The following is a 26,031-nucleotide window of genomic DNA, read 5'->3' on the forward strand; positions in this document are numbered from 1 at the left end:
GCATCCGGATTCCCGTCAAGAACCCTCAGAACGTCAGCCAATCACGTTTGCTCGCGCCTTATTGCTGGTACTTTGTAAACATTCAGTATGTCAGTCAAGAATCTTGTTGTTAATTTGTTTAAATTACATGGACTAGCGGTGCGCAGGTAATATAAAATTGTATGGTATAATGTATTACAAAGTTATCGATAGATCTAAATTCAGAATATATCCTTTTCATGCATTCTTGTCTGGTTTGCAAGTAAACGGCGTACTCTAAGTATAATATTGTAAATTCACTCTACTAATAATTCAATAATTATAATACTATAGGACAATATAATTAACATTTTTTATGCGTATTCTTTATCCAACCTCCAGTTAATGTTTTTTACTAATGATATATTATTATAAATAGCGATTTAAACATCCTCAGTGACAATGAACAAACGTTTGTCCATGGATGTTTCAGAGTGTTTCAGCCCGTAGATGTTTGCCAGATAAACATTGGAATGACATAGTATGACTTAAATTCTTTAAAAGCAAATTGATATCTCAAATAGGTATTAGAATTAGCATTATACAATTTAACAATTTAGTCCAACATTTTAGTATAATAACAACAATTTAGCGTCCGTGGCGCAGTGGTAAGACAATTGCCTGGCGTTTCGCAAGCGCTATGGGTTGGGTTCAAATCCTGGCTGGGGAGGATTGACCGGACGCCAATCCTTAACTGTAGTCTCTGTTTATCTAGCAGTGAATGGGTACCTGGTTGTTAAACGATTTGGCGGGGTCGTATTCCGGGGAAATTAGGATTAAGGACCTGCCCAAAACGCTACACATGTTAGTGGCTTTACAAGAATGTAAAAACTTGTATATATCAATAAACCCTTAAGTCCAATGGGACCAGTAGCACAACAGCCTATGTCCTTGGCTTGCAATCGAGGGACATGGTTCAATTCCCGGTCAGGACAGAACCTGTCAAGACACATTTTCTGTCACCTAATGTGTGTGTTCACCTACCAGTAAATACGTACTTGGGTACGTATTTAAGTGTTGATATTTAGATATTTATGATGTAGATAAATATTTACTTGGGTGTTTGGTAACTGTTGTGGGTTGCATCCTGGGTCAGTAATTGACCTAGGGGGGACCGCAGTAAGCTTAAGTACAGGCTTTCTTTCCCAAAAAATGGGAATTATTAAAAGATGAACAGTTTCATGGCCTTCACATAAAGGAAGATGTATAGGCATGCAGTATTTCCAGTGCTGTTATCCAGCATTGTATTCCTCTGTTAGAACCTGTTACACTGGATCCTTCAAAGTATATACAAATCTACAGATATACGATATGCAGATTGGTCACATACATCCTCTCCCAAATCAAGTACAACCGCTGCATACTTTGAATCACTTTCCTTGTGTCAAACTTGGAAACTTTTTCCCATATCATTCTAGCCTAGCTGGGGAACTCCTTGCCATATATCAAGCTCTTATACTTATTTGACAGGTCACTCATTCCCAAGATATGGTAGTGTTCATTGACTCCAAGACTACTCTTTTCCTTGTTTCTCACAGACCAAAAAACTTTGGCCAACTCATCAGCAATATCCAAACATGCCTATCATATTACCATGAACCAGGTTGGCATCTTCACCTTCAGTGGGTCCGCGCTCATGTGGGTATCAGAAAGAATGAAATCGCAGATGAGGCGGTGGCCAAACCACATTTCTTAACATCTCTGGCAACCCTCCCTCTTGACCAACATAAAAAATGCCAGCCCTCAAGTGAGCCTGTTCTGTTCTTTAGCAGTCTGAATCAGGCCCTTTACTTCAGACATCACAGATGGCAACTCTTCATTCTGATGCATCTCCCAGCCCATGGTCCCGTCATAACACCTGGATACGCGATGTTTGTCTCACACGTTTACCTATAGGTCATACACGATTCCCTGCCCATCCTTTCTGTCTTCAGTTGAATAACATCTGCTTCCTGGTGGAGCCCACAAAAAGGACCCATAGAATACTTCTTCCTATATTGCCCCGCTTTTGCTCCGCTAGAACTTGCCTTCGCAGCAACCTGCTTAACCTTAATACTGTATGTCCTTGATGGAGCACGTCTTGATGAAGACAGATGTTATGCCGCCCTACAGTGCAGATTTAGCTTCATAGCCTCTACATGTCTACATCGACACATGAGTTGTGCCTATGCCCCCTGCTAACTATCTCATTACTGTACTAATTCATATACAGAGTTCCCCTTATCTACAGGCTACAACAATGCTTATGAGGTGTGAGCTGTGACTCGTCCTCCCGCTGACTGCTATATTCCACAAAAGAATATCCTCTTACCATCTTCACAAAATGTAAACAAATTTACAATTTTATTCAAAAGAATATATGTACAAAGAACATAAAGAGTACAAATGTGGGGGACAAGAGATACACAAGCTAATGAATCCATTAGTATGCAAAGCATTTCAAGCAAAACTTAAAATAATTTGGAGAAAATAATTATAGGTGTGAAGAGGTCATTACATTTTACATGTTACAACCAATTTTGGATGAATTGTGGCATGGGCATTATTCCAGAAGAAACCATACACCTTGTCTTGTAGTAGGAAAGAATAATTTTCTGCAAAGTCACAAAGCACAATAGTTTCACCAATAGTTTCCACAAAGAGAGACAGGTAGAAACTTAAGATTGGCGTAAGATTCAGATTCGATGAATCTGGTTGCAGTGCACATTTTCCAAACCAGATTTACTCACTTAATAATACAACAATGAATCAACATTGATTAAATGCTACTTAAGCATGTTTTTTTCTGCTGGGCATATATGTATGTACTAGCGCTGCTTCATGCTGTTCTTTACTGCATCTCTTCCTGTCTTCTTTCTACAAGGACATTCATTACTTCAGTTACATTACCTTCTCTTTCTATCTTCCACCTTTTCTTTCTCTATGCTTGTTCCCCACATCCAGCTCTCTCCAAATCCACATCCTCCTCTCTTCCTCTTACGCTTGTTCTCCACATCTAACTCCCTCCAAATCTACATACTCTTTCAAAATCCACATCTTCCTCTCTCCTCATCCACAGTAAATACCTACCTGGTAATACTCTTGATCTTAGCATTAATGCAAATCAGTTTGTTTTTATGTAGAGAATAAGTCACAATAATGTGACTTAAAAAACTTGTGTGAAAATCACTTTTATTTTCATATGTATGAGTTGGGTTAATTGTTACCAAGGTTTTCTGTACTTTATATAATAAACAACAGTCTCCCATTTTCTAGTGAATTCCCCTTGGTGGTACCCTGAGGAAACCACTTAGGGGGACCCACCAGAAAGAGGCATTTCATTGAACTCAAGGCTGAATTTTTTGTTTTATGTGTCAGTGATGGGGCCAAATACCTGTGCGAGTTGCTGAACCCACTGCCGAAAGATGAACACGATGAGTGGATTGAGAAAGTTATAGAGGCTGTTCAAAAACTTCCAATAAGTTCAACATTAATCTCCAAGGAAGACATTTACAAGGCTGCTCAGGTAAGTTATTGGTGGGGGTTAATGAGTTGTGGATCAGCCCATCCACATAAGTTGTCACAACATAACAAAAATAATGCACTTAATTGCCCAAACCTAACCTAACTAAGGACCCGCGAATAGAAAACAAGACAGCACATCAGGTCAGGCTCGGGAAGTATAACTCTTGAAACCCTCTCCAGGTATGCTCCATGTATCAATTTTGCGAGTCGCTTTGATTTATAATGTTGCCTAAGCTGACCTATCTGGACTATATGGTAAGGTCCCCCACCATATAAGCAGAATTCTTATTGGGAACATCCAAAAATGACCATATTCACAGTTGTTTTTTTTGTACCACAACCAACATAATTTGAATTTCCACACACACACTATTAAATAAAAAATATAATTTAAAACAGAAAATTTTGCTTACCATGTTGTAGTTTGTCTTCTTGATTGATATGACAAAATTTTGCCAGAAAATTATCCGGGCACAATTTAGGCCAGATAACCCAAATATTCGGTTCAGCAGGCTTCGGATAACCAAGCTCATGCAGATCAGTACATCATATTTTCACCATCAAAATGTGATCTACTATTTCAGAGTCCTAGCTTTGTTGCTGCTGATTCTTGCCTGTCTCAATGCATAGTTAGATGCTCTAACCTTTAAAACAAATGTGATCTGACATAAGTTTAGTCCCCTCTAAGCTCTCATTCTTTATTTTCTCTTGTTTCTTTCCCTTCTCTTTAATGTTTATTTCACCTATTTTCTCTTAGCCTTTAGGCCTTATGTAGTCTTTATTTCTATTACTCCTATGGCTTACTTTTTACCTTCTTGCCTTTCACTTCACATTCTTACTTTATATATTGATTTAATCTACCACTTTCTTTACACGACTTGATAATGGCTCAGAATGGACTGAAATTTCATCACTTCCTTTATTTTTGGATGTGTGGGTTGAGTGTCTCATTTATTGTGGTTTACTCTCTGCATAATGTGTGTTTGTATGTATGTAAGTTTGAGGGTATTGAGTAAGTATGCCACAAACCTCTTACCCCTTTCATAAAAAAGATCATTATTATATAATGACCAAAACATCATGCCCTCACCCCTCTCAGCTGTATGCTTTCATCTCTTATCATGCCAAAAAGTCTCGCCCCTTCATGTCACACACATCCATATATGTCATGTCAATGACCAGTGGTGCCCTAACTATTTCAGGCCACTGTTCCCTTTTGGTTCCATAAAATAGTCTAGCTCTAGGCTCTGGACTAGTTTATCACCTATACTGTATAAGTGATCAGCATGCTTGTGAGGAGCTCACTTCTAGCACCCTTCTGCTTCTTTTCTTAACTGTTGGCACTCCCCTGGGGACAGTAATCTTTACACCCCCTGGGGTCAGTACTGCCCACTTTGGGAATTACTCATTGTCCCACCCTCATCCCTTCCATACCCCATGGCCTCAGTCCTCTCATGTCACAAAACCTTACCTCTCATACTAATTGTCTGAATACAAAACAATGCGAATAAACAATTAGAAATCCGAGGATGCAGATTTGATCTCATAGAACAGCCTCAATATTTTTCTGTAGGTTCATCACATTTTTATGATTTCATTGTGCAAAAAAAAAATCATTAAAATCCCATTCTGTATTGCATGATGATGTTGCAGGAAGTTGGTACTGCAGAAAATGATGATATTGAAAACCTTTTGCAAGTTGTAGACATTTACAAGGTCCCAAAATTGTTTTACAATGTAGAACGGAAGAAATTTGTGTTGGAGCCAGTAAGAGCACGAGACTTGCATGGAGATGCTTCAGATAAAGCTGCAGTTTTCAGGGGCAGGTAATCTCTTGATTGTTTGTTTGTCTTATTTCCAGGTACAGAGAGTACTGTACCAGGAAATGCCTTTTAGAGAGCCATCCCCCTGCGATGGCTCTCTGAAGCAACAGGGAAGGCACTAAGGAGGTAAACAGTTTAAATAATGTACATGCATTGTAAATAGAAATTCAAAATTAACGTCCCACTCCCACCTTACACTAATTGGCTTCTACATCATATGTTTACTGAGTGCAGCAAATTGTGAATATCACATACAGTACTTTTGAGGACAAAATATGCACATAACCAAAATAAATGGGTCTGGTCAGCGCCGTCATCATTAATCCAAAACTGATTCATGAATCTCCATGTTTGGATAACCGTAACAAACAGCAGCTCAGTTAGATAAGAGGACTTCATTCATAACAATTTATACAATTCATTACAATTTTGGCTGAACTGGTGTACAGAAGAGTAAATCAAGCAAACATTTTTAGACATTAAAAAATATTTGGCTTATATTGAAATTGAAGCACTTTATTCATAAATGTTTATTTTGTATACTTATTCGGTTAGTTTATACAGATTTACAATAAACTAAGAAATTTGGATGGTGGTATATTGGTAAAAACATTGTATTTTAATGACAGTAATAGTAATAAAAATAATAGCAGTACTGTAGTAAATGGAATAAATTGAAAAGTAGTCATTTGCAATTTGCTGACATTAAACAAAGCATTATAAAAATTATGAGACCTAACAAATAACTTAATTTAAAGCAGCAAATCATGCCATTCTGTTTACGCATGACAGCCTCACGACTCAACTTCTTCCACACAGCATAACTATTGCTTCAGTAATATTTTGCTTAGTTGTTTTTAAGTAATTTATGCATAATTACTTTGCCATTTACTTCTAGTGTAATAACCTGAATGTAGTAATTTGTTAGCCTTTTCTTTAAGCAACTTTTTTTTCTGGGCTATTGACGTTATCTGGGAATTTTCATGGATGTAATAAAAGAATTGTAATTTTATTTCAGATATTCCATTGTTTACCAACGCACTTGCAACCATGACTTGTTTCGTAAGCCAGTTATTGGAAATGTTGATGAAGATAACAAGAAATTTGGCCTAATAAAGGTAGGCAGTATCATTTTAATTTTATAAGTACAGTATTTGTCAATATTTTTACCCATTTGTATACTTTCTGAGCTGGGTACTCTCAATTGCTGCTCTAACCAGAACTTAGATTTACCCAGGACACTGCTCATATGCCAGACTCTATGGAATCTTAACCCCACCATGACAAGTAACTTCGCATATGGTCGTGCCACATAATTTAGGGGTGATGAGACATTGGAGAGTACCTGAATCCACCACTGAGAGAGTAGCGTGTTATAATTAAAAAAACAGCTAAACAATCCACTAAGTGGGTAAATATTGAGGCTGTATGATATCAAACCCTTGTTTCTGAGCTCATCAGGCATCCGACTCAACGCACTTAGCAAGCAATCGTTAGAATTGCAAGGTAAATCACTGCTAACTTTTGTTAAGTAACTAGTGGCTACTGTGACCATCGCCAGATAACAGGTTACTACTAAAGGGTCAGAGAAGCTAGCAGATCCCCTTCCTCCACCTTTCACAGGGCATCCACCCACTTTGCACAGGCTGATATTCAGTTAAATTGACTGGCTGTTCTTTGAGACTGTACAGTATGGGCCCAATACTTCAGTTGTTCATTTTGCAATGTATTGCCCAGTCAATTTTGTGTATGTGATTTCAGGTTTCAGGTTTGTTTTCCTTGGTATTGATTAATGAAGGCCTGCAGCGCTCAGTGTTAACTTCTGTTCTGCTGTAAGGCAGAGGAAACAGAACACAAAGACTCAGCAATTTGAAACAAACTGGCTGCAGATTCTGTTGTATATACTGTAACAATTTGTCACTTGCTGCTACACTTCCTGTGTTTGCTCATATTATTACTGAATGTTCTTCAAACATTTAGTAATTACCTAAGTAATTACCTAAGTGTAGTTACAGGATGAGAGCTACGCTCGTGGTGTCCCGTCTCCCCAGTACTCTTTGTCATATAATGCTAGTGACCAGGTTTTCAAGAAATAAGTTGAATCCAGTGATATCAGTAATTAGGTTTAGCTACTATTTTGTGATATTTCTGTTCCTTGTAAAATTATTATTATTGGATAGCATAGTTTTAAGTAATAATTTATTTACCACAGTTTTATACTGGAGTGGAATGAGAGCTATGGGTAAAGGATCAAACTTTGTGAATAATCAAAAGTGTGATGGATGTTATCCATGAATTTTATTGACTTATAATTGATATTATTTGCATTGTCTTGTTTGCTTGGCTATTGGTCAACCATACAAAACTGAGTGTAAGTACATATTGCATTTTTTAAGTGTTTAGAGACTTGCAGACCAGCATCAATGTTTTTCCCCTCTAGTAGTTATGAGTTGCATCATGATTGTCAACTCCCTTGCATCTAAAATATCTAGGTTGAAAGATTTTGTTCAAAACATTGCATGCCTTATTATTTTATACATGCAAAGCTGCACCTTTTCAAGTAAAAAACAGAATAAACAATAACTGCACATGTACAGACTGCACACTTGCAGCCACTACAACAAATGGCCAAAAAATGTTGACAGATCTAATTGTGACAAATGTATAGATACAACTTAATGCTCTGTATCAATAGTGGTGCAACTTAAATTTAGATAATGATATATAAATCTTCCTAACAAGATTACCAACAAGTTAGAATTCGTTTATTTTTGTGAACTTTTTATACATCCCGCCTGACGGGCGCCTGACAGCTGAGTGAATAGCACTTCAGATTCGTAGTCCTGAGGTTCCAGGTTCGATCCCCAGTGGAGGCGGAGACAAATGGGCAAAATGTTTCTTTCACCCTGATGCTCCTGTTACCTAGCAGTAAATAGGTACCTGGGAGTTAGACAGCTGCTATGGGCTGCTTCCTGTGGGGGGGGGGTGTGTAACAAAAAGGAGGCCTGGTCCGCGGATCTGCGAGGTCTGAGGACCGGACGGGTCCGCGTGGTCCGAGGACCAGACTGCGGGGACGCTAAGCCCCGAAATCATCTCAAGATAACCTCAAGATACAGCTAAGGACAAAATAATTTCATATTGCAGTTTGTTTAAAGGCCCTCTTGGTAATGGCTGAAATTCATTGTGTTATAGACATTTCTCTGAGATGGCCACAAAGATCACCATATCACTAGTGTACAAATCCATATGTAGCAGATGCTTAATATCACAGCCCCTTGAAACATACCTGGAGAGGGTTTTGGGATTCTACTCCCAAGCGCAGCTTGAGGCCAGGCTCGACTTGTGATAACTTGGTCCAACAGGCTGTTGCTTGGAGTGGCCCTTAGGCCCACATATCTACCACAGCCTGGTTGGTCTGGCACTTCTTGCAAGAACCTGTCCAAGTGCCTCTTGAATACATCCACCTTCATTCTGGCAATATTTGTAATGCTTGCTGGTAGGTGTTGAACAGCCGTGGACCCCTGATGTTACGACATTGCTCTCTGATCGTGCCTGTTGCACCTCTACTCCTCACTGGTTCTATTTTGCATTTCCTTCTGTACGTTTTGCTCCAGTGTGTTGTTATTCTACTGTGCAAATTTGGGACCTAGCCCTCCAGTATCTTCCATGTACTGTATATATTATTTGATACCTTTCTTGTCTCCTTTTCAGAAAGTACATTTTGAGAGCTTTGAGATAGTCCCAATAATTTAGATGTTTTATCGTTTCTATGCGTGCCATATATATGTTATCTGTAGTCCCTCTAATTCAGAGATCTCTCCTTCTCTGAATGGGGAAGTGAGTACCGAGCAATACTCAGGATGGGACAGCACCAGTGATTTAAACAGTACACTGTACTGTATTAGTATTGCTGTGGAGTCTCTGGATTTAAATGTTCTCATAATCCATCCTGTCATTTTCCTGGCCGCCGCTATATTTGCTCAGTTATGTTCATTAAATGTCAGGTCGTCAGACATCATAATTCCCAGACCTTTTATATGTTGCTTTCTTTCTATGAGTAGGTCTGATTGTGTCCTGTATCCTGTGTTTCGTTTAAGTTCCTTGTTTCCACCACACCTCGGTATCTGGAACTCATCACCATTAAATATCATGTTATTTTCAGTTGCCCAATTGAAGACTATTTATATCTGCCTGTAGTTTTTCAGTGTCTTCTACAGCAGCAATTTTTATACTGATTTTTGTATCATCTGCAAAGGATGACACAAAGCTGTGACTAGTATTTTTGTCTATATATCCGAGGTGAAGATAAGAAATAGCAACGGTGCAAGGACTGTGCCCTGGGGTATAGAGCTTTTCACTGCACTTGGGCTTATGTTCCCTATGGGCTCTCCATAGCCTGTGTTACTTGGAACTTTTGCTCTGAGTAGCTGAATCTAAAACAACAACAAACAACTTACTTGATTGACTGTCACACTCTGTATTCTGTTTGACAGAAACTTAAACAGGGGCATAGGGTGAAAAAAACTTTGCCCATTGTTTCTCGCCGGCACCTGGGATCGAACCCAGGACCACAGGATCACAAGTCCAGCGTGCTGTCCGCTCGGCCAACCGGCTCCCGGGTAATGAGATTTGACTGCAGTGTAATTACTATGTGGGTGTTTGTGCAATACTTGACCCCTCGGACAAATCTGGGTAAACAACGTTGGTGTAACATGGATCCAACGCTAAATGGTGGTCACCGTTAAGATGGTAACCACTTTTTATTTGCGTTGGTTAAATTTTTGTAGAATATATGAATAGTAAGATCTGTGCATTTTGTATTACCTAATAACATCATGTGACACCATCCTTTAAAATACAGTACTGAATATGTATACAGACCTCTCTGACATAAAGTAATGCATATGTGACTATTTTGGGTTTATGCAAACAAATTACAGTAGCTACTTTACTTTGATTACATTTTTCTGTTATAGAGAAGGCACTAGGGGAGTTACAACAAACAGCTTTTCTACTACATATTTATGAGCATAATGACTAGAGTAATTAAAATAATTTAATATAGCATACTCTATTGGCTAGAGTAATTAAAATAATTTAATATAGCATACTCTATTGGCTAGAGTAATTAAAATAATTCGGATTTAAATGTGAATATACAAATTTGTTTAGGTTTTGCCTATTGAATGCAGTTTTCTGTAATTCTAAAAGACATTTATTTAATAATAATGTTTAAAACTTTAGCCTTGGGAGTAATAAAGGTTTATCAAATGCAGTCCACAGTGGGGTTTAAACAATGTGTTTATAATGCTAGATATTGACAAATACAAAAAATTTCTTAATACATTTTATAGGAGAAATTTTTAGGTAAATTTATGTGGAAAAATCTTTGGGGCAGGATGGTGGGAGCAAACCAGCATCCTGGGGCACCCAAGGCGCATGTGAGAGGCGGGGTGACCCTGGAAGTTGATTTGATCCTGTTGTCCTGCTCCAAAGAATATCTCATAAATATATCACTTTATTGTAATTTCATTGTGTATAACAGGTCGAGTTTTTGCTGGGATCGAGCTCTCGCTTAGATGATGTCGTAACATTAGGGCTGCTGACACAACTGATGGAGGGTCAACACCACCTTGAGGATGACACGGGAGCTGTCCATCTTGATCTTAGCAAGACTAAATTTCACACTGGTAATTTATCTTTTTCAGTTTTAAGTTTAAATGATTATGGCCTGGTTTCACTTATTCTGAACCCTGTTATGTGATATGTATTCACGCTGAATCTGATTTGTCATGCGTTTCTTAATGGATCTATTTTGTCTAGGTCATTTTGAAGAACATAATAATTTTAATCTTTTATTCTTCCTTGTCGCTTAGTATCATCTACAAACATGTTCATATAACTCTGTACCCCCCTCTGTTGCAGATCATTTCTATATACAACCACTTTCTTCTGATAAGTGCCATATTTTACCGTCACCTTCCAGGTGCTATATAATCATACTGGCTTTGTGCTTTCTCCTGATAATTATCTCACCTTCTATATATATAATGAACTTCAGTTGCACTAGTATCAAGCCTTGTGGAACTCCATAAGTGGCAATCATCCACCTTGTCTCTTATTACTGATCTCATCTTTATCTTAACTCTTGGCTCAGGTTTGTTTACACACAACTGCTATGTCTTGGTGGAGGGATGGTACGAGGACGGCATACTTCATGCTAATGCTATTGGGCTGCCTCCTCCTGAGGCTCCCAGCTCAACAAGGTAAGTTCTGATTCTGGAATATTAGTAGAGCCCTCAATTAGTAGCATGGCCACTATTTAATAAAATTTGATTTTGTGTGGACTAGTAATGCAAGCATTTAAAAATGTCAGGCTTGATGAAAGAGCCTCACACTTTCATCCAGATATTTAAATACATTTGTAACATAGTATTTGAACAGCCTGTACAGTATCTCTGATAAGTGGTATAGCAGGCAACTTTGAAATCTTGAAGGACAGTATGTTCAGGAAATATTGAAGTAGTACAATGGGATCAAACCCACGTCCCCTGAATGCCTCAGGCACATGCAGTTAGCAAACATAACATCATCTAAGAATCTAAACAAGGAAGCTTTGAAGTATCCACACTATCTATGTGAGACCATTACTTCAGTATGCAGTGCCAACATTGAACTCACATTTCTGTTCATCCTGAAACCTTACTACTTCTCAGCTTAGAGTTGGTTACAAGTACAATATCTGGGACTTACATTACCTGCTGATGTAGAGCTGACCAAAAGTAAACTGTCAGCAAAATTATTTACATGCCCCTTGACACTATGTGATGGACTGTGAAAAAATACATAAATTAAGAGACTATAACAAATGATCAAGAAATGTGTAAATAATTAATTCAAAGTTGTCTACTACAGTACCAGATCTTTTTAGCCAAATGTCCACAGTTTACTAGCTGTAGGTAGTAAATGTGGGTGATTGTAACCTTTCCACTATGGCCCACTGGATGGGGGAGGTGGTATTCATGATAAGCAAATCAAATTATGAAACTAACTCTGCGTATGTAAGCTACTTCGTTTAGAGACTGTACTGCACTTGTTGTTTTTCTCAAAACCATTGTTGCTACAACTTTTTAATTAGCATATGAACACTGTAACTTGCCTAAATAAAAAAAAAATTGGTGTTTTATCCCTGAGCCCATTGTAACCTTCTCCACTACTGCCCATAGGATGGGTATAGCATGCATAATAAATGAATTAAACTAACAACTGGACCCTTATCAAGTGGTATTAAGGATGACTGGGAGAGAGAATCATTGTAAGGCAAGAAAGGTGATGTGATGTGAAAAGAGAGTAGGTTAGAAGTTAAAGATATGTATGGGTGTGTGTATTAATTTTGACTTATTCTCTGTATATTCCTTTTACAATATTTGCTTAAATTAATTGTGCTTTATTTCCACAGGGCACTAATAGGTAACATCAACTATTTTGGTGGCCATGGAACCGTATGCTCTAAAAATATTCCCCGACTCCAGCAAGCCGAGCAGGAGAATAAGGATGCCATGTTTGTTGTCTTGTCAGATGTTTGGTTAGATAAAATTAAGGTAAGAATTTTTAAATTTTTTCATAGAGTACCATATTTTCCTGCAGATAAAGATATTATTTTTTTTTGTCCACCACTAAATGAGTATATGTTGTACAAAATCATACGTTTTCTCTTACAAAGCAACTTAAAATTGCTTTCTATAAATGATGCTAAAGATTTTTTTCACAAAATATCCTTGCAAAATGTCATCTTATATGCTGGAAAATATGGTTGCAGTGTTACATTTGCTTTTTTTTATTTTTTGCTATGAAGATGTCGTGATGTGATAAATTATTGCAAATGATAGAAATCACATCTGTCTTTATGTTGATGTCAATATCACATAGTAATTTATTTGTTTATATATATATATATATATGTCGTACCTAGTAGCCAGAACTCACTTCTCAGCCTACTATGCAGGGCCCGATTTGCCTAATAAGCCAAGTTTTCCTGAATTAATATATTTTCTCAAATTTTTTTCTTATGAAATGATAAAGCTACCCATTTCATTTTGTATGAGGTCAATTTTCTTTTATTGGAGTTAAAATTAACGTAGATATATGACCGAACCTAATCAACCCTACCTAACCTAACCTAACCTCTCTTTATAGGTTAGGTTAGGTTAGGTAGCCGAAAAAGTTAGGTTAGGTTTGGTTAGGTAGGTTAGGTAGACGAAAAACAATTAATTCATGAAAACTTGGCTTATTAGGCAAATCGGGCCTTGCATAGTAGGCTGAGAAGTGCGTTCTGGCTATTAGGTACGACATATATATATATATATATATATATATATATATATATATATATATATATATATATATATATATATATATATATATATATATATATATAATGTCGTACCTAGTAGCCAGAACGCACTTCTCAGCCTACTATGCAAGGCCCGATTTGCCTAATAAGCCAAGTTTTCCTGAATTATTATATTTTCTCTAATTTTTTTCTTACGAAATGATAAAGCTTCCCATTTCATTATGTATGAGGTCAATTTTTTTTATTGCAGTTAAAATTAACGTAGATATATTACCGAACCTAACCAACCCTACCTAACCTAACCTAACCTATCTTTATAGGTTAGGTTAGGTTAGGTAGCCGAAAAAGTTAGGTTAGGTTAGGTAGTCGAAAAATAATTAATTCATGAAAACTTGGCTTATTAGGCAAATCGGGCCTTGCATAGTAGGCAGAGAAGTGCGTTCTGGCTACTAGGTACGACATATACATACATACATACATACATACATACATACATACACACACACACACACACACACACACACACACACACACACACACACACACACACACACACACACACACACACACACACACACACACACACAATCTGACGTCTCGCCTCAGATTGGCGAGACGTCACAAGTGGAGTCCCGCAGGGGTCAGTCCTTGGACCTATACTGTTTCTGGTATATGTAAATGATCTCCCAGAGGGTATAGATTCGTTCCTCTCAATGTTTGCCGACGATGCAAAAATTATGAGGAGGATTGAAACAGAGGATGATAGTAGGAGGCTACAAGATGACCTGGATAGACTGAGTGAATGGTCCAACAAATGGCTGTTGAAGTTCAACCCGAGTAAATGCAAAGTAATGAAACTAGGCAGTGGAAACAGGAGGCCAGGCACAGGATACAGAATAGGAGATGAAGTACTTAATGAAACAGACAGAGAGAAAGATCTAGGAGTTGATATCACACCAAACCTGTCTCCTGAAGCCCACATAAAGAGAATAACGTCTGCGGCATATGCGAGGCTGGCTAACATCAGAACGGCGTTCAGGAACCTGTGTAAGGAATCATTCAGAATCTTGTACACCACATATGTAAGACCAATCCTGGAGTATGCGGCCCCAGCATGGAGCCCGTACCTTGTCAAGCACAAGACGAAGCTGGAAAAAGTCCAAAGGTATGCTACTAGACTAGTCCCAGAACTAAGAGGCATGAGTTATGAGGAAAGGCTGCGGGAAATGCACCTCACGACACTGGAAGACAGAAGAGTAAGGGGGGACATGATCACAACCTACAAAATCCTCAGGGGAATCGACCGGGTAAACAAGGATGAACTATTCAACACTGGTGGGACGCGAACAAGGGGACACAGGTGGAAGCTGAGTACCCAAATGAGCCACAGAGACGTTAGAAAGAACTTTTTCAGTGTCAGAGTAGTTAGTAAATGGAATGCATTAGGAAGTGATGTGGTGGAGGCTGACTCCATACACAGTTTCAAATGTAGATATGATAGAGCCCAATAGGCTCAGGAATCTGTACACCAGTTGATTGACGGTTGAGAGGCGGGACCAAAGAGCCAGAGCTCAACCCCCGCAAGCACAATTAGGTGAGTACAATTAGGTGAGTACACACACACACACACACACACACACACACACACACACACACACACACACACACACACACACACACACACACACACACACACACACACACACACACAGCAGGGAAGACCCCCTCAATTATAGACCTGTATCATTGACAAGTGTAATAGTGAAAGTATTGGAAAAGCTAATCAAAACTAAATGGGTAGAACACCTGGAGAGAAATGATATAATATCAGACAGACAGTATGGTTTTCGATCAGGAAGATCCTGTGTATCGAATTTACTCAGTTTCTATGATCGGGCCACAGAGATATTACAGGAAAGAGATGGCTGGGTTGACTGCATCTATCTGGACCTAAAAAAGGCTTTCGACAGAGTTCCACATAAGAGGTTGTTCTGGAAACTGGAAAATATTGGAGGGGTGACAGGTAAGCTTCTATCATGGATGAAAAATTTTCTGACTGATAGAAAAATGAGGGCAGTAATCAGAGGCAATGTATCGGAATGGAGAAATGTCACAAGTGGAGTACCACAGGGTTCAGTTCTTGCACCAGTGATGTTTATTGTGTACATAAATGATCTACCAGTTGGTATGCAGAATTATATGAACATGTTTGCTGATGATGCTAAGATAATAGGAAGGATAAGAAATTTAGATGATTGTCATGCCCTTCAAGAAGACCTGGACAAAATAAGTATATGGAGCACCACCTGGCAAATGGAATTTAATGTTAATAAATGTCATGTTATGGAATGTGGAATAGGAGAACATAGACCCCATACAACCTATATATTATGTGAGAAATCTTTAAAGAATTCTGATAAAGAAAGAGATCTAGGGGTGGTTCTAGATAGAAAACTATCACCTGAGGACCACATAAAGAATATTGTGCAAGGAGCCTATGCGATGCTTTCTAACTTCAGAATTGCATTTAAATACATGGATGGCGATATACTAAAGAAATTGTTCATGACTTTTGTTAGGCCAAAGCTAGAATATGCAGTTGTTGTGTGGTGCCCATATCTTAAGAAGCACATCAACAAACTGGAAAAGGTGCAAAGACATGCTACGAAGTGGCTCCCAGAACTGAAGGGCAAGAGCTACGAGGAGAGGTTGGAAGCATTAAGCATGCCAAAACTAGAAGGCAGAAGAAAAAGAGGTGATATGATCACTACGTACAAAATAGTAACAGGAATTGATAAAATCGACAGGGAAGGATTCCTGAGACCTGGCACTTCAAGAACAAGAGGTCATAGATTTAAACTAGCTAAACACAGATGCCGAAGAAATATAAGAAAATTCACCTTCGCAAATAGAGTGGTAGACGGTTGGAACAAGTTAAGTGAGAAGGTGGTGGAGGCCAAGACCGTCAGTAGTTTCAAAGCGTTATATGACAAAGAGTGCTGGGAAGACGGGACACCACGAGCGTAGCTCTCATCCTGTAACTACACTTAGGTAATTACACTTAGGTAATTACACACACACACACACACACACACATACACACACACACACACAGTATATGTGTGTGTGTGTGTGTGTAAATCACGAAAATTAATAAGTGATGAAAGATGTGAGTGTCAGATCACGAAGGAACAATTGAAACAGGAATTTCCGTAAATACTTTTGTATTTAATAATACATCTTCAGAAGCATCTTGATCCTTCTGAAGATGGATCAGAAGTTATTATGTTCTCATATTGCATATGAGAACATAAGAATGAAAGTAACTACAGAAGACCTATAGACGTCTGCAGCAGCTGAAGGAGGCATTTGAGCAAAATTCGGTGTTAAGTTTCACTTACGAGATGGAGAATGATGGGAAGCTGCCCTTTCTAGATGTAACAGTCATGGAAAGGAATGGAGGCTTCCACGCTGCAGTCTACACTAAGGAAACAAACATAGGAATGTGCCTTAATGCCAATAGTGACTGCCCAGACAGGTACAAGAGGAGTGTTGTCAACGCTTACATCGACCGGGCTCTCAGTCACAGCTCAGGTTGGAAGCAAGTCGATGAAGAATTCTGTAGGGTACGGCAGGTCCTGGGCAACAATGGCTTCTCTAATGGTTATGTTGAAGATGTCATAAAACGGAAGGTGGAATGCCATGCATCCTCTGAAGAGTCAACTAACACAACACTTGTACCCCCTCCCCCCCTATTAGACTGTTTTACAGGAACTTCTTTTCGACGGCTCATAAAATGGAGGAGAGTGTTCTGAAAGATATTATTAATAGGAACGTTATCCCTACAGACAAAAATCAGAAGATACAATTGACAATTTACTACAAAAACAAGAAAAACAGCCAACCTACTCATGAAAAACTCTCCAGACACCAAACAGAACGCCTTGAAAGAAACCAACGTTGTCTATGCCTTCACATGCCCACTTGGGAACTGTCAGCCCCAATGATCTCAGTATATAGACAAAACAACAAGGTCTCTTTCTAGTCGATTAACAATGCACAAACAACAGGGCTCCATCAAGGAACATATAATCTCGTCTCTCAACTAGACCATCACCAGAGAAACCTTAACAAGCAACACAGAAATCATCGATAGATTCAGCGATAGCAGGAGACTCGACATCAGCGAGACCCTACACATCAAAAAGTCAACACTAGTAATCAACAACCAATTAATACATAACTATATTCAACTCACTTCAAGACCCCGAACCAACATAGAAGCATCAAGAGAAAATATGGGCCAATAGGCCTTCTGTAGTTACTTTCATTCTTATGTTCTCATATGCAATTTATACCCATTGATTTGTGTTCTATCTTTTGTCACCTCGCCCAAAAACATTTGTGTCAAATCACCTCACCCAAAACGAATATAAGCATGAAATGATATGTGTAAACCTGTCTTTCAAAATGTAAGAAGTCCTTGCGAAACACTTTTAGGCGTTTGACCATAAATAAAAATAAGAAAATGAACTTTGGAGAGTTAATTTTTCAATTACCCCCAACAATGAAGAAAAATGTAAGGAACATTGAGAAGATTCGTGTTAGAATCATTAATCTTACCCTTTCGGTCATATTCAACAACATATGTTTACAAGATAGATTGCTAAACCAAGAAAGTGGTTTACATTCTCGGTTCAAAGTCGAGGTTCCCGAGTTCAGTCTCTGAACACGACAGAAAATGTTAGGCATGTTTCCTGTATACCTAGGAGTAGATAGATACCCGAGAGTTAGGCAACTGTTGTGGGATGCATCCTGGGGGAAGCTCAGTAGTTTGACCTAGGGCATGACCTTTGATACGAACCGGGATACAGACTTCCTGTTCCCAACAACAGGAGTTATTTGAGTAAATCCATAGGATACTTGCATGCAGTGTTTCACCTGGTAGAAAGGGTTGGAGGGAAGTCAGATGCAGCATAAAGGTACATGTATTCTAATACCCTGTATGACTGTTGTTGTTGTTTAAGATTCGCTACTTGGAACTTTTTGTTCCAAGTAGCACGGGCTATGGTGCTAAGACATACAGGTAAGTCATAGTGATACAGGTAAGACCTGTATGACTATAAGTCTTGCTTTCCCAGTGGTCCTCTGAGTCACTTGCCCATCGGTAGATGCCTTGGTGAATCGGATGCCTTTGACGTTGCACATCTTAAGTCTTTTTGCTATTGTATTGGCAGCCTGATAGATATTTAGGGCCTTTTAAATCACCTGCAACAGAGACAGTGCTAAATAGTCTTTCCAATTAGGAGCTTTCTGTTGATAATTACAGTAGTTACTTTGGCTGATACCCATACTAACTTATTAATTAAAACCTATACTGTACTTAACATTGTTTTCAGATGTTAGAACTGATTAAGACAAAATAAGGCTCTTTGTGATCTCCAGGTTTGTGACTGATATCATTTTAAGTAACAATCAATAATTATAATAACAATAATAACAATTACTGGGTTTAAATAGTCTTCCCAACTGTGAACACTTATTAGTAACTCTCATTTACAGGAGTTCAGATAAAATTAACATTGTAAAAATTCACATTGTTTAACACTAGGACAATGAGGTAATTCAGTGACCTTTAATATTAATATGAATAGATATTTATGTTATTGTGATAGTTTTTCAGGAGCAGCATTACAAAATTGTTACACGTCACATTTAGTTCTGAATGTTTTTTAATTAATTTTGTACTACAGTTCTGTATTTTAGATTACATAGAGGTTATGTATTCTTTTTGGTGCATATACTTTTGTAATAATTTTTGTTTCAGTAATTTTGTGTGTTTCAGGTAACAGAGAAGTTGCGCACACTTTTCGGTGGTTATGCTCAGTTTCCTCCGACTGCATTTATCTTCTGTGGTAATTTTTTATCTTCCTGCCATGGATCAGAACAGGTTAGTGTGTACATCAGGAGTGTCATAATTAATTCAGCTTGTAGATAAAATATGTTTTGTGATGATAAAAAAATACATTAAGAAATAATGTGCAGATTGTTCTGTGGACTGCATAGGCATAAGATTGTGTGCATGCTTACTGTGTGTGCAGTGAGCATATCGATCTGTTTCATGATATGAGACGGTATAAATTTCCAGAAGAAAGAGGCATTTGAAATAAAGTTGACTTGTACTGTGATTTGCCTGACAGAAAATAGGTAATACATTTAATTTTTATTTAATAAAATAAAAGACCTTGCAACATTGTACATTGACCAAAAGCTATATCATCTCTATTGACTGACAATTTAAATTTGAAAGTTTATTTTATAAAAAAAATATAAATAAATGAATTGCACTAAAGAAAATCTGTTATATTCCATATGAAGTAGCAACAAAGTTAGAATCATCTTATACATAGACTTCTCTGTTTACAGGCACCTGATTTGCGGCAATATTTAACATCGCTTGGTACTCTCATTGCCGGCTACCCTGAACTTCTGGCTCACTCTAAGTTCATCTTCGTGCCCGGACCCAATGATCCCGGACCAAGTAATATTTTTCCCAGGTGAATATTTTTCCCACATTTTCGAATGGCAAGAAGAGAGAAAGCACAATGAAATCACAAATGTGATATATCTATGAGAAAAATATTGATTCTGTACAATGGGATCAAACTTCTCAGGCACACGCACTGCCAAATAAACCATGAATGGCCCCGTTAATATTGCGTATGTCTGAAGAGTTCAGGGATGCCGATTCAATCCCTTTGTACAGGTTCAATATTTTCTAATATTTTTATTGTTGCACTGTAGTTGCTGTAGAGAATTCTGAATTTTTCATTGTATAATTTTACTTCACAAGTCAACATCTCTCTCAAATGTTATAATTAGCATAATTTGTATGTGATACATCCCCAGACCTCCTTTGCCAAAATATGTTACTGAAGAAATACGGAAAACGGTGCCATCTGCTATCTTTGTTAGCAACCCTTGCCGCTTGCTCTACTGTACCCAGGAGATTGTCATCTTCCGGGAAAATATTGTGGCCAAGATGTGTCGAAACTGTGTATATTTTCCCACTAATTCTGATGACATTCCAGCTCATGTAAGTTTTTAATATTATAATATTTCAGTTTTATCATTATCTAGGGCATAGGGATAAGGACTGTACAACACAAACAAAGTAAAAAAGTGAATAATGTATAAGAAGAAGGTTTAATTATGAATGCCAAGCAAGGTTTTGGCATTATACAAACTTCAAGGCAATAACAGGAGTATGTTGAAAGTAAAAGGTATGGGAACAGATTAATTAGGGGAAATAATAGAAAATGAATGAAAGGGAGAATAATGAAGAAAATTGATCAGAAAACAGGAAGTTTGTTTATGTTGTGTTGATTTAGGGGCGACGACGATCGTGGGATCGAAGAAGTTTGTTTATAAATAAGTTAAGAGGAGGAGCAGGGGAAACTGATAGACTTGTAAATAGGAATGTTGAAGATACTATAAACAACAAAGAAAGTTAAATGACGAAAATATTAGAAGTAGGTTAAGGGAATACTTTGGAAGTCTATTGAGTGAAAAGAGTTGCTAATGTAAACTTGATTAGATTTGATAGTTTGAGGAGAAAGAGATTGTATATGTTATGTATATGCCAACTGATACATCTTTGTGAAATTTATGTGAAATGGCAAAATGCTGGATTTGGTCCATCAGTTGGAATGCCTGTGATGTGTGATTGATAAACGATAAATTTGTGTAAACAAAGTTGAGAGCAAGTATAATCAATGAAGCAAATTGTGTTGTTAACTTGATCTGTAAAGCTGTTGCTTGCAGTCTTTCACATCACGACATTGGAAGTCTGAATACAGTATTTTGTTGTGCTACAGTTTGCTAAGACAGTGGTGAGCCAGAGCCACCTAGCACCGCTGCCGTTGCATGTGTTGCCAGTATACTGGGGCCTTGACCACTGCCTCGCCCTCCACCCGACCCCAGATGTCATCATCACTGCTGACAAAGGAGACTCCTTCACAACAACACACAATCAATGCATCATCATGAACCCAGTATGTTTTTTGTGATGTAGTTCATTATTTGTACAATCTGTCCTCAGGGTATATACCCTCATTGTAATCACTTCAAAATGTGTTACATAATCAGGTTAGATTAAGTTAGACAAGTATATTGCATCTGAAAACATGTAAAATATGAATTTTTTACCTGTTTGAGTATTCCCTAGAAGTTGACATTAAAGGAAATCTTGGCTTAAGGGCTTGCCAAAGAAAACAAGTTTACCAGAGTCTATTTTTAAAGCCTTTATATATATATACTAAAATAGTTATAATTTGAGAATAATTTTTTTGTAGGGCAAAGATTTGCTTGCTAGTTTACCAATAGAATATTATTGGAACCTTAATATAAATATAGATAAATATATCTAGATAAGCAGAAAAACCACATGTGAAAAAAAGAGAATGTTTAACGTGTTTTCAGCTAATACACCTTCATCAGAGCAAAGTAGAATCTTTGATTCTACTTTGCTTTGATGAAGGCGAATTAGCCGAGAACGCGTTAAGCCTTCTCTATTTTTCACATGTGGTTTTTCTGCATACTTGGATCAGTGTTTTTGTGATCATTATTGCATATCTAGATAAATATCTAGATGGTTTAATCAGTGGCGGTCGACTCGGTAGAATCACTTTAGCCTGAGGACTGAATGTATTTGTAATATAAACAGTGTTTAGCATTAAGTTGACCCAGGTGTGAAACAACAAATATTGTGCATTACAGTACAGTACTGTATTTTCAGTTAATATGAAATAATTGGGGCTGACCCTATGTTAGGTATAAGATTTGTTGAGCTCTCTGATTCTACTAATTTAGAAACCTTAATCTGCATGTCATTTTTCATTACACTCTTACATTTATCTGGTATGGGCCCTGTAGTCTACGTCCTCGACTCACTATTGAGGATCCCAGGTTCAATCCTCAGGCGGGACAGAAATGGTTGGGCACATTTCCTTCATCAGATTCCTCTGTTCACCTAGTAGTAAATAGGTACCTGGGAGTTAGGCAACTGTTGTGGGTTGCATCCTGTTGAAGACCAGTAGTTGGCCTAGGGACACCTCGATAAGTCAAAGTACTGTACAGGCTTTCTGTCCCTCAACAATGAGAATTATATCTTGGTTCATTTGACTACTGGTTGGATAACCCAGAGACCTTATCCAAACTGAACGCCTGTCTGCTAATCTGAAGATTCAAATAATTTTGGGTTAGATAGTCAACAGTACTGTCCTTTGTTAGAGTAATGCTGGTCTTAATTACTGTATTCTGAAAGTAATCGAGTTAGTTAAGTCTTTGTCATTAGTTCTGTCCTCACATAAACTTATTTGGACCACTTAATGCACTTTTGGTTAATATAAAAATGATTACACAAAGAAATCATATTAACGTGATATATCAATGACAAAATCCACAGGAGCTATGATGAGGATTCGGACCTATGTGCTGGGTGTTCCCAGATGCACGCTCTAGTCCACTACGACACGATATGGTAAAAGAATTGCAACCTGGGGTACTACTGCAAGCTCGAGGATCCCGAGGCTTCCACTGAAGCTGAACCAGGGTTTTGGCTTTACCAGGATTTACCATGTTGTGGCGTAGTCGACTAGAGCGTGCATCTGGCAACACCCGGTGCATAGGTTCAAACCCTTATCGTGGCTCCTGTGAATTTTCTCACCAAAATGATTTTTGATCTTATTTACCTAAATTTACTCAAGGGCCGCCACCATCTCTAGTGGTCTCAACGGGGACAGGAATCCAGCGACTTGTCAAATATTCCTCTCCCTCCACTCCCTATTATTCCTGAGGATTTTTCTCAGTTGAGTTTTAAACAAGGCAAATGAAGCACAATTTAGGCCTGCCATAAGTTTATTTGCAGCTATTGAAGCATAGTGTATGTATAAACAAATAAGAAGCAGGTGGGAAATATATGCAAAAATGATATGAAAAGGTGGGAAAGACCAGTCACCTCGACGACTGGTTGGTGTGGGCTCCCAGCCGGTCTGCTTGTCTGCTTGCCAGGGTTGTTCTTTCCCAGCTCCCAGTAGGCACATAGTATCTTGTATACCCAGTAGGCACATAGTATCTTGCATATATGACTGGTATACCAGTCATATATTCCTCCTCTTGGACCTTTCACACACTATCCACATGTATACCATATGAGGCAATATAATGGCACTACTTCTGCTCAAGTCATTTCATGAGCTGATTTATGCAGACAGCAACCACTCACTCAACTTCCTCACTTCCTGTGTCACATAATATTCCTTCCAATTTTCTCTCCATCCATGTGTCACCCATATACCTACCAGATTTGTATAAAGTCTCTACAAACCTTGACAACAGAGATCTTTATATATAGCTTGATGGTTGTGCTATTACCTCCAGTCCTCCTTATCCAGAAGGTATTCTACAAATTCAGCTGTGCCTTTTCATGATAAAACTGCACCTCGGTCAAGTGAGCCAGTAAGGAATGAGGAATTCTGTGCACTGACATAGCTACATGTATACATTCCCTGAAACTGAAGACAGCACAATTAGTCTTAAGGTAGTTACTGGAGTAGCATAATGTAAGTAGCTCGGGGGAATTTTATAAGCAGAGAAATATAGTTAAAGGCTTGAATAGAATGAAGAATTGGACAGAGCAAAAGACAAAGGACTAGTAATATACTGTAGGTGTTGTATAGTACATCAGAATGTTCATGGTATTAAGTGGGGAAAAATACGTTCAGTGAATAATGAAGTCATTGACACAGAAAGAATAGAGGTACAGATAATACATGAATGGAATAGTGTATGAGAATAAACTGAACATCAGCTTCTTGTTTGCATTGCACTCTTTACCATCTCTTCCTCCTTGCCTGTTGTTGCCTTTGTTTTTTATTAATTATTGATGCATTTCTTGCAGGGATCATTCTCCAAGACGGACTTCTCTTTCAAAGTTTACATGCCTGCAACTAGGCAAGTTGAAGACAGCCAAATTGGAGATGAGGATGTATAGCATATACAGTATTATCTTTTAATACATTATCAGCTAAATTTCATCCTTTTAGTTGAACTTAATATTTATACAAGTTTAATGTACAAAGTAATAAATTTTTATATATTTTTATGGTATTTCATATACATTAAGTTGTTCTAAGTAACAAGGAGCTTTTATAGAGGTACTTCTAGTCTATATGGTCTATCCTTTTGAAATGCTGACAATGTAAAAACTTTGTGACATTTTTGCCTAAATGATTGATTTTGACTATTAGGTAATTTTATGCCCATATAAAATAATTCACTGATTCCTTGTTTTACCAACTGCAGGGATTATAGTAAACTACCAGGTACATGCTTGCAGAAATGCAGAGCAGCTATTAACGTTTAAAAGGTAACTGAATTTCCATCATACTCTTCAAATCATAGAGTACATTTTCCAGAAGCTGTGTGCTATGGCTTTTTAAAATGGGACTTGAACAGACTCGTAAGTCTTAATAGATATGAGTAATCTGTTAAACTATTGAGGGGAGTGACATAAGAAAAGGCTCTTGGCAAACAATGTTTCTGCAACAGACTGAGGCTCAACCAGTTTGTAAGGGTCATTGCCAGTTTGTTGAATCATTTCATTGCTCTATGTAAAAAGTATAATTATATCAGTTAAATATTTTGGTTCATTAAATTTAACACTATAGTATTCCAGCCTCTCGCTGCGCGCTAATACATAAACAGTCCATCCCACTTCGTTATCCATAATTTTTTTACTGTATTCACTACTTGTTCCATTTTCAAATTTTTTTTTGGGGGGAATATATATGAATTATGTCAAATGTTCGGAATTGAAAATGAATGGTGTTGAGTATAGATGCAAAACATGTGTGTACATAATGCATGTATATGCATTATAGTTTATGCATGATGTTACTAAATATACAATTGTTTATAAACCTTTAACATTACTAACTTATTATCTGTAAAGACAAAATGCATCATGGAAATTTGTACATAGTATTGGTCTATATACTGAACAAAATAAAAGCACTAAGTGCAAACTTTTTCTTCTGGAAATTTGCAAAGTTGCTGGAAGCTTATGCACGAATTTATTGATATAGCATACTATTCACAATAGGTATGAAGTCCACTACCACTTGCAGGATGGGTATAGGGGTCCACTGCCACTTACAGGATGGGTATGGGGTCCACTACCACTCAGGATGGGTATGGGGTCCATTACCACTCAGAATGGATATGGGGTCCATTACCACTCAGGATGGGTATGGGGTCCATTACCACTCAGGA

General features: G+C 37.9%; 1 protein-coding gene across 1 annotated transcript; it reads left to right on the forward strand.

The window, feature by feature from the left end:
* LOC138364570 (DNA polymerase epsilon subunit 2-like) lies at positions 1 to 24,860 on the forward strand. The gene is made up of 12 exons (XM_069324245.1): positions 1 to 146; positions 3,376 to 3,523; positions 5,176 to 5,348; positions 6,364 to 6,463; positions 10,891 to 11,035; positions 11,503 to 11,611; positions 12,805 to 12,946; positions 19,544 to 19,648; positions 20,125 to 20,255; positions 20,608 to 20,794; positions 21,576 to 21,752; positions 24,659 to 24,860. The coding sequence occupies exons 1-12, from the start codon at positions 88 to 90 to the stop codon at positions 24,749 to 24,751; spliced, it is 1,569 nt and encodes a 522-aa protein (XP_069180346.1). The 5' UTR covers positions 1 to 87; the 3' UTR covers positions 24,752 to 24,860.
* Positions 24,861 to 26,031: the final 1,171 nt, after the last annotated feature.

Source organism: Procambarus clarkii, chromosome 14 (assembly GCF_040958095.1).
Source record: "Procambarus clarkii isolate CNS0578487 chromosome 14, FALCON_Pclarkii_2.0, whole genome shotgun sequence".
Classification (NCBI taxonomy): Eukaryota; Metazoa; Arthropoda; class Malacostraca; order Decapoda; family Cambaridae; genus Procambarus; species Procambarus clarkii.

Coding starts and splice junctions, on each gene's coding strand:
- LOC138364570 (XM_069324245.1), top strand. CDS start 88: ATGTCAGTCAAGAATCTTGTTGTTAATTTGTTTAAATTACATGGACTA. Junction 5,349..6,363: donor GCTGCAGTTTTCAGGGGCAG/GTAATCTCTTGA, acceptor ATTTTATTTCAG/ATATTCCATTGTTTACCAAC. Junction 20,256..20,607: donor CCAAGTAATATTTTTCCCAG/GTGAATATTTTT, acceptor ATACATCCCCAG/ACCTCCTTTGCCAAAATATG.